An 11,072-nucleotide genomic window follows, 5' to 3' on the forward strand; every position below is an offset into this window, starting at 1 on the left:
TGCAAAATGACAATTTTCAAAAAATGTGTAAAATATTCAAAACGAATATGAACATCATATACAAACAAATCAAATGAGCAATCCCGACTCATAACTATTTATCGCATATCGAATATGTTAAAGACATCGTCAGTAATTATCGAAATAATAAAAACTCGTCTGTGATTTTCGTCGATACTTTGCGAAATGCGTACCCGCTATATGCCTTTTACATACAGCGGTCTCGAGTTCGAACCCAAGTCAGTGTTTTTGTTTATAAGCTTCTTTTTCTAACATCTATTCTAAATGTAAAGGTTCTGTTAATACATATATTTAACAAAATAAAATGGAAAAATATAGATTGTGTTGTTTTTGAAAGTTTTACCAACGTTCTAAACCATTGTTTGATTCAAGTAAATATCAAACTCAAACGTTTTATATACAAAATAACGGGTTTTCTACAAGTGAATATCATGCAAGTTATCTTCTTGTAAATGAAACCAGTCAACAAGATTTAACGATAAAATGAACACAAGCCTTGTCATAATTAATATATTTTGACAAGTATTTGCAGATCCCATATATATCCACAATATCAATATAATTACCAAAATATACATATAATACTTGCATGTGTATTGTAATTGCTTGTATTCATTGGCAAAACATAATCATTTGGTTATAATAACATCCAAGCTAGCTATTGGCTCAACTATGTTTTCGAAGGAGCACAAGAACACGCAAAAAAAACTTTACAAAATGGCACGCAACTTAATTTTAAACATGTAAATGCTTTTGCTGGAAAGGCCGTAAAACCTTATCTGGAATTGTGTACTGGCTGATCGCGGAAGCAAATATGCAAATGTAATGTTTTCATTATAAGCAGGGCGATTAAGTTTTATAATTATTCTGGCCCGCTTTTCTCTTGCACTAATATTTACCTTTCGTGGCGCGCTTGGAGTGGTCCAAGAAAATAAAAGCTCCACCATTGTCTTTATGTTTATCAATCAGCATGAATCGGATCCGACGTAAACAAGGCAATATAAACATAAATGCTATACGGCTCTATGAATATCGTACAGTTTCGTGTATTTTGTATTAAACATTATCATGCGGATAAAAGGTATAACAACGATGTCCTATTTTTTTTGTTTTAAAAAAACGAAACTTTAATCGACGGCATTTACCGTTTTATATTGTAAAATACCAGTATCATGGATGTATTGTTAAATTCTTACATGGTTGTCAGAAGAGGCATTATAAATTCCGGCAATGTGAAATCAAATCAATGACTGCATTATTTAATTTCTTTTTTTAACTGTGTGCTGCTATCTTTGAACAGGTGTCATGTTATTATGAGACAGAGGTACTTTCAACTGCATTGTATGTGTACATAGATTTAAGGTTTTTAACTGCTTTTCAAAGTTTCGAAAGTTATTTTAAATACACCCATACAGCAGTTTGTTTGTTTTACTTGTGTATAAGATGGTTTTATATCAAAGCATTGCATGCGACTGATCTTTTTGTTTGATTTGATAGACAGCCGGCTTGGTATAAGCCCGAAAGTCTCGGATACCTTTGATTTAAAAATAACAATTTACATATTATATTCAGTCCAACCAGCGAACAGCAGCCGGCAGCGTTCCATATAAGGATTTGTGAAATTAGTAACGGTACTGCCACTGACAGAAAGAAAAGGAGTAACGCTGAAAATCAATTAGTACCTGTACTACCATATCTAAAAATACAGGTAGTACAGTACTACCTTTGATCTTGGATATTGAAGGGTGTATAACTGACTTTACAGAAACATTTGCAGCAATTATAATATATATATTTAGCTTCTTTAACAGTTACTTTATTAACTTTTCATTTCAGAAATATGATGCAAATACAACTACACATGCATGACAACTCATGACATAATACTATTTCTCCATTTTTCTTGACAAGAAAACACAAGCTAACTAGTAAGCTTAGTAAATGAACACGAATGTTACTGTCTCATCTCAAAAGAATCATTGCTTTAGCAGTTAACTGTCAAAGTTGGCATAGAAATTTTCACAATTTAAGCGTAAAGCGTCTTCTATTTTCTCTGTGACAAGCCAGTCATATTTGTTTTTCCAATCTTCCTAAGTTTTTGTCTGGATCCGTTTCCCATCGTGTTTACTAACGTTTTTAGCCACCGATGCAATCACATCTTTTAATATCGGGGCGACAATGACTTTTTCTGGGTTTAGAGATTGAATGTCAGGATGGTTAGACGACCGTATGTAGCCATTATATGACAACACAGTGTTTTTTCAACCGATTTCGGTTTAGCCGGCCTTCCCTTGCGCGCAGACATATTGTTTTTGACGGGTTTACGAGTTAACTGATTTCTCGCGACAGAACAGACGATAATACGATTATCGGAATCCACTCTTCAACCTTTCGGTAATTTAAATTAACGAAAAGCGCCGTTAGGTTAGACACCAACAAATCACGCCGCGCTGACGCGGACGTATCGGTACGGCCAGCGTTTTTTCGTAAATGCGTAAAAGGGACATTAAAGTGGTAATTGTATGTCCTTTTTATTAACATAAATGCGTAAACCTTCATGAAAAAGCCATATTTACGGCTGTACGGCCCTTAACTGGAGCTCTGGCAGCCAGTCGAGAGAATGGGCAAAAGAGACTGTTGTGCGCAGGTGGCTGCTATTCTCAGGTGACCACCTTTCGGCTGGTTTTTCAAATCATAGTTTTATTCTCATTACAAGAATTAGAGTACAACACCTCAGAAAAAAAGTTGTACACAATATATTACTCCGATCGCATGCAAAAAATGTGTCTATGAGTCGAGTAAACAAATATGCACACAATTGTTTCTATGTGTGTATTGCTTTTTAAATGTATAAAAGAATTTTATTGATAATGGTGTAAAATTCTAATTTCTTTGAAATTCTGGTTTCGGTTTCATTTCTTCTGAACATATATTCTAGTTTGTTATTTATCTACGTTTCAGATGGTAGAAACAGTATTATTGGAACTATATAGCAGGTTTTTCATAGCACTGTAGTTCTGTTGTGTTCAAGCACTAACAGTCCGTATTTCATCTGTTTCATTGCGATTTTTGTTGATATTTATTCGTCGAGAAATCCCACTACATTATCAACAAAAATACTGTTATTAATAGTACTTAACCTTATAATAATAAACAAGAATTTGCATAAACATGATTTTATATTTATTTCCACGATATATCTTTACTAAACATACACATAACGAATGGACAATTCGTTGCCTAAAAGAGACAAGTTTTGAATGGTCCTGCAACAACAAAACAATAAAAGCAATAACAATGAAAAACACGGCAATCATGTTGCTTGAGATCAAAGGCCAGGATTAACCTTAGAAATTGGTGAAAAGGTACACCATCGTTGGAATTCTAAAGACATGAGCCGGACACCACAGTTTATTTAATGCTTTTGCAATACAATTCATTTCACACATATTTTTAACAAAAGCTTATTAAGCACTATTGTATCGTTTAATCAAGAAAATGAACGCACTTCATCTCTGTCACAATACAAGATAACAGTAATAGTTATCTAAATAAATGACACTGTTACACTTCAAAATGATAAAAGAAATTAAGATAACTTACGTAATATTTGTCTTAAGTCTACGTACATAATACAATGCAATAGGCAGTTTCACGTTCACTGTTTTAGCCATAAGCTTGGAAACACAACAGATGATCCACACAACAGATGATTCACATATTACTGCAGCAGAGGAGCAAAGCACTGTTGAGAATAAACATTTTAACACAAAGACGAATACAATTTATGAACATTATTATAACAAAGGGCAAGACTTATCCGCAACATTGACAGGCTGTTTAAGGTACTACATATTATCAAGGAATCTTAAGATTATATCAGGTTTGTACACTATGAGGTCATACACTATAAAACAACTTCACTCTCTGATATATGTGTGATGTACACAGATGCATAATGGCTTTACACAGTCGGCTAAAGTTGAATGCGAATTAATATGTTCACAACCAACATAAAATGACAACACAATTAATAAGGGTAAACAGGCATTATAAATGGAATGGCGCTAAACGATATTGTGGCAGTTGTAAATACTGTAGTATTTGAGTAATATATATTCAACATTCAATATTTAATATAATCTATCAGAAAGATAAATTATCATACAAATAGATCTACTTAATGCAACAAAAGTTGTTGCTGTCAACTAAAAACGAATAAAATAGAACAATATAGTTATTTGGTCTGTTAAATGATTACAGAATAACCTTTTGGTACCCTATATACATAAATATCACATTAAACATTAAAATAAATATATGATTGTATGCAAGAACATATAGGTACACTTTCTGTTACAGCGGATCAATTAAAGTGCTTTTTTTAGAAATTTAACCAACGCAAGATTAACGTAAAGGTGAATACTTTCTTCAATTTCTCTTTGCATTCACCTTAAAAAGAATGTTCCTATGGATATTATACAAAATAGCACCAGAATGCTAGCATCGAATATATATACAATAACACACCGGACCGTATAAGTATAGGGATAGAAAATACGTCAATGTACAAAATGTCAATAATTATCTTAAACAATTACACTTCAGTATGTGTCTGCATTAGCTGCAACAACACTTCTGTAAAAACAGGATTGTTCCAAGCACCAACACGAACGCCGCTATGACAACGTAGCACGTAAACAACTGGTACACGGTGAACATGTACACCGTCTTATCACACCAGTTGCTCGGCTCGTACAGGAGCTGTTCAAAATGAGGCGTCCAGATGTTAAATGTCCAAAACGTGCCCGCAATCTGCCAACCAAACAAGAACAAGAACAACAGCGTGTCCATAGTGCGATAGGTTGAACTATTGAAGGCACCGTCTGCATCCGGGTCGTCAAAGATAACGTCATGGTATCGGCGCGTCTGGATGTTGCGCCAGAGAGAGGACAGCAGTTTGATGACGCCGAAACAGCCGCCAACAAGCAGATACACAGGGATGCGGGGCTCCTTGGGGCAGTCTTCCAGGTACTTCACGCCTGTAATAATGAAAAGGGAACTCTTTATACTAAAAATGAGATAACGTACTGTTTTGTACTGTAGTTGATACACTGAGTATATAATTAATCAAGTTTGGGCCATAACACTGCTATAGTTTACCATTTTTCCCATTATATAAACCGTTTTAAGAGCAAAACTAAATCCCCTTTGTTCAAACACATATGCATGGCGAAAAATTATTTAAAAAACACATTCCATGTACTCTTATTATGTTCATTGAAAGTTTTTTTAAACAGATGTGTACTTTGTTGATGACAACATGCCTTGTAAATTCATCGTATATTGTTTTTGCAAACAAAGTACACGATATTACGCCGTCACTCACCAATGGAAACCATCGCAACCGGTAACGCAAGGGACACGCCTATGAACAACGTGACAAACACTGCAAAACAAACAACGCATGGAAAGTTCAAACTTAACGTTGTAGATAATTTAATTTTCATAATAGTAATGTCAGTATGCGTTAGCTCCAGGAAAATTCTAAAATACCTCTTGATATGTAATCATTATAGTTGATCGGTTTAATGCGGTGACATATGTTTTATTCATGTTTGTGTAGTTTTAAGACGAACTGGAAACTAAATAATAACTTCACAAGAAGGCAAAGATAGACACTTGCATATACCATTGTATCTTAGTGTTGTGGTGCTTAAAAGCTTCGTGTAACATTATTTAAAGAAACAGTACCATTTTCCAATAAAGAGTGAATATGTTCAATTGTATATAGCAGCTGTTTTTCCCTATTGTACTGTCTATTGTGTTGTAGAGTGCTTCGTTTTGAAAGTTTTCACCACGATACTATATGTTAAGGGTATTTTTGTATGTATTTATGATTAAATAGGGTCAAACGTTTGTAGCATAATGACTTTTAATGTATTCCAATTAGCATGTAGGAACTGCAAACGAATTTGAAAATTCCGGATAAAACATTACAGTGGCTTTATATGTTGATGAAAGTAATGCATGATTGATTATTTTAGGAGTAATACATACACAAACGATTCGTTGAAAGTATAACAACAAACATAGGATTGCCCTACCGATAAAGCCAATTTATATCGAGTGCATATGTCCATGTTTCCAATAAATGGCTTAAAATGAAATTCAATTCCTATTGCCCCATTTACATAATGATATATTATTGTAACATTCGCCATTCGTTTCAGCTTTGTTGAAACGGTGTTACATAAAACACTCAGGTGTTTAAAGAGAGTTTCATAAACATGTCGTCTGCACTTACACGTGTTGCACAGTATGTCGGTCGTTTTGCAGGTGAGGTCGACGCAGTTCGCCGACTCTTTGCCAGCTTCTCTGATCTGGTAGAGAAAGGCTCCATACTCGGGCATGGATTCTTCGCAATGGCGGGTATCCCAACTCATAGTCGTCTGCACCAAGTGACGCTGATCGTCAAACGACTGAAAATACAAACATCATTGGGGTAATCCAAGTTTCAATCATATTAACGTCAACTACATTATCTTTCATCGTACCCGCTGCCTTAGAAGTTTTCCGAAAAACAGCCATCGGTAGTCGTTAGCGTCCTATGCCAAATGCATAAAAAGTGTGCAAATCGTTTACTTTTTGGGAAAACTATGCCGGTATGTGTTTAATACTTGACATTAATCTTCATTGTATATTGCATTTAGAAATATAACAGTTATAAAGATTGAATTTTAGTTCTGTCTGTATCCACGTCATTTAATTCAATGCTCACATTTGATACAATGCTTTAAAACAATATATCAATAACAAGAACTCTCAAATTGCGGAATAGACACGGCTGTTTATGCCTTAAAGTATATCCAATTACAATTGTGAACACGTGATTTCCAAGCTTTTACTTTATAGCCGGGCTATTTTTATTTCTCAAATTCTTAAGGACACTTCGAAGATGGATTTCAAGATCGTCACAAATCTGAATATATTTATATATACTATCGATCATCTCATCCTATATACATATACTAATCCTATATACATCCATATTGTAAATTGTTGTATACATGCAATACTTGATCAAAGCATTAGTCGTCATAAGTAAGCCTTATATAGCTGATTGGCTCGAACTCTGACGTACATATTTTTTTCTATGTACAACAATGGGGGGTTAACGGTGGATGGTAATCAAACGCACACTGATGTAGATGAACGTGAGCAATATAGGTACGCGTGTGAATTCAGATTATTCTTGATGATATGCTGATACTTAACAGTGATTCTTCCTGTCACATAAAGAATCGATCTTCGAAACGGAACATGTACCATCAGTCTGATATACCTATTATGCAGGTTTAAAGCGAGAAATTTAGTGATTTTAAGTCGATTTACTACTCATTAATGTGCTATAAAATTCGACTATTGACTATCATGCAGCACTACATTTACATACAGAACAGAAGAGAACAAATATTTTATTCACTTAGGCATGTTACAGCCCATCGTGATCAATATAAAACATTCATACATGCGTGAAAAAATATAGAAATAAAGATAATAGAGTACTCGTGAGTGTTGTGTGTTTATGTACACACTGAATTGAGTATTCATACTCAACTATATATGAACAAATATATAAGATAAGAACAGAGAAAACAGCAAAAAAATCACATTCATTTCATAATCATTTCATAAAACAATGAAAATGTTAACAAACATCGGCGTCAACAGATAAAAACACAGTACATTCATTTCATATCAAACGGTAAATAAATAACCATTATTAACGTTGAGTTAAACAAAAATAAAATTATTTCTTTTCTTAAAGCATGTACTACAGTAAATTGATTACTTCCGAAGGGTACATTTATTATTACTATTTAAGAGCTTCAAAAATGTATGCATATTTTGTCTTATTGAATAGTGTTTTCATATGTATTAAAATATAATTTGGATATTTCTTCTAAATAAAATGGACATCTAAGTAAAAAGTGATATTCGTCTTCTAAATCGTTAAGATCACATAAAGTACAAATTCTTTCATTTCTGAAAATGTTATAATGTCTTCATACATGATGGCAAATTGCTAATGAAACATAATCTGGCAATATATACTTAAATGAATAGTCGCCAATATATGTTCGAGCCACAAAACACACAGCTAAAATTTAGCCGCGAAAGAAAGGACCCTGTACTTATTATCAATCAATGTCTCTTACATTAGCCGTGTTATTGTATGGACGATAACTATTATAATGTTGTTTTTGACACCGTGCACAAACTCGTAAATTAGATTATCCAATTATGTGACAGCAGTCCGCGACAAGAGAGGTCTATTGATCGCGTCTTTTAACCGCCTGTTACAGGGCGTTGAAAGCTTTCCAGTCTATTTTTAACAATAACCAGTATGCCACATTTAGACCGCTATCGCTATCTATAAGGACCACCTATGGTTCGATAATCCGTGGCAATAAAGGATGCCAAACACATCTAATAGTTAACATAAAAGCCGGATGTGGAATAAGACGATTGCAGATTTGTCGATTGTAAAATAAGCAAATAAGTTGTACACAAGCTATTACCGCACGTGCGTCTCACGTATTAATCAAGTACCACAGCAAACATAAGGCCGTTTAATATGATATCAATATTACCCCACCAATGATTTTATAGTGTCGCTTTATATAAAACGTTTTAAATCTCCACTATGTCGCAACCTACAAAGGTCCTTACATTTTTAAACGGGTTATGATCGTATGTTTCTGTAACTTTTTAGCTAAATTAATTTTCGCTTAATCTCGCAATATTGCCCGTTTTTTAACTAAAGCAAATTCTTGGACAAACATATTGAACCTAAAACACTATTGATTTCGCCGTCGTTTTGTTAAAAAGTCCGGCCATTGGTGCGACCTCTGAAGTATTATTGGCGCGTTTATAAATGCATCTCCAAAAAGAGGTGGCGCAGGTGATAAACGGCCATGAGGTATGAATACTTATTTCAGGCACGTTCGATTATAGTAACTGTTTAGATTGATTGATCTTGCTACTGTTTGATTTAATATTGATATATCATCGAATTTGTTTAAGATGCAATTTATGGTATCGAATACATTCCACATATAGTTTATATGTAATGCTTGACATGATCATATGTCATCAAATAGTTATAGTTTAACACAAAATCTTTAAAAAAACGTTGCTGTAGACTTTACAGACATCAATTAAGAAAATAATAAAAGTATACATTATAATGAATCAAGCTTATTAGTAATCATTTTGCATTGGGTGTACAGCAGTTTATATAACATGTTCGTTTGTTTTCAAGTTGCGTTTGACTAAAGACATTTGGCGAGGTCATGTCGACAAGTGATACGTAAAAAATGTAACTGTGCTGGTGTGTGCTTCTTCTCATATACGGTCATATACTTTATAGCATCATACACAAAAATGCTAGTATAGATCAGAGACCAGTTGATTTATATTTAAAAGTCCGTATGATCAATGTCAATGTCACTCTTACGAGCAATATTGCAAAATGAGCCACATCACAAGACCTTCATGCGTGATGTTGGAGAATGTTATTGTTAGCGTATGATTACGTGTAAGTTTTTTTTCAAGTAACGAACGATCTACAAGTTTATACAGTTGTATTTTTTATAAATAATGCAAATAAATAACGCTGCTATTTTTCGCCTAAACAAAATTAAAACATTTCACTGCCTTGCTCCCTTCCACAATCTTGGCCGAGTATCTGGATTAAATTCTTTATGGAAGTACATTCTGCTAATGGTTTCGTTTCGCAATATCAAATTGTGGCTATGCTGATGTGGGATATAAATTGCATTCTAGGAGTAATTTCGCGTGCGACACATGTTCCCGGAGGGCGACATCTTGCTAAACTGTTCTGAGCTTTGCTCATTTGCTTTGCTGCCAAAGTAGTCCCGAGGCAGCGTCGCTAAATTGATGTAAAAATTGCAATCAGAGCGGAATGACTCAAAGAAGAATAATGGGCAAAGAAAACTAATAAACTAAATTCAATATTAAAGGTTGTTTTTAAAAGGAAAGAGCTCAGTAATTAATACCAAATGTCCTTGAAGACGGGTTTTTCACCCTGATACAATTCGACAGAAATAATGAATGACTTAATAACACACAATGCTTTTACGATTCAAGTTATTAAGAATGAAAGTATTTGAAATATATATTTATAATAATGCTCCAAGAAAACATTTACTTCTACGACTATGACTCGCTTTAATCTTTTATCAATTTGGATATTCTCAATTAAGTGCCTAATAAGCATGTCGTTATTGCAAATAGACCCCGTATAAACACTGCTTTTTGCTTACCTAATGTTCATCCTCTAAAACAATCAGATTAATACAGATGATCTGTTTGCATAATATGAAACACGAAAACAAAGCCGGTACACACGTCATCGGTTACAAAACTGCTACAAGAGCATATATACGTAATGATATACATTATTCTTTTGACTATAAATATTTGCTTTATCATTTGATATATTGTTTTAATATATGTTGATTGTAATGTTTCGCATTATTCTTGAAAACATTTATATTTAAACGTGTTTTTTTAAGATATTCTTTGAAAGTGTTAATCAATCATTGTGTAATTTAGATTACGTTAGTTAAATAACTTCCCTAATTGGCCACGTACCAAAACAACGTCTGCAAAGCTGAGTTTCTTATTGCCATTCTCGTTTCTATTCTTCATGCTAAATGATCGAGCGGGCAGTCCACACCTGGTGTTCCCGTAGTCCAGACTTCCGGGTATTGTGGACCTTCGTCCGTGCCGTCGCGCTGATCCGTGTACCGAACCCCGATACTTTCTCACCAAAGTGCCTTTTCTTGTTACAAGCGACATTCGCAATGTCTGTATTTGTAGTCACGGGCGCTTTGTGAAAACAATAATTTTAATTGTTGTTGTTTGATTCGACGTGATCGTTTAATTTATTTCATGAATCCCTACTATATTTTGAACACATATGCACGTCGACCATTGTACCTCCGTAAATATATGCATAC

At 34.0% G+C, this 11,072-nt stretch overlaps 1 protein-coding gene across 1 annotated transcript; it reads right to left on the reverse strand.

The window, feature by feature from the left end:
* Positions 1 to 4,401: 4,401 nt before the first annotated feature.
* Positions 4,402 to 10,795, reverse strand: LOC127875982 (transmembrane protein 272-like). The gene is made up of 4 exons (XM_052420769.1): positions 10,705 to 10,795; positions 6,329 to 6,503; positions 5,411 to 5,470; positions 4,402 to 5,063 (listed from the first exon to the last, which is right to left on the reverse strand). Exons 1-4 carry the CDS (start codon positions 10,759 to 10,761, stop codon positions 4,642 to 4,644), a joined length of 714 nt encoding a protein of 237 aa, XP_052276729.1. The 5' UTR covers positions 10,762 to 10,795; the 3' UTR covers positions 4,402 to 4,641.
* Positions 10,796 to 11,072: the final 277 nt, after the last annotated feature.

Source organism: Dreissena polymorpha, chromosome 4, assembly GCF_020536995.1.
Source record: "Dreissena polymorpha isolate Duluth1 chromosome 4, UMN_Dpol_1.0, whole genome shotgun sequence".
NCBI lineage: Eukaryota > Metazoa > Mollusca > Bivalvia > Myida > Dreissenidae > Dreissena > Dreissena polymorpha.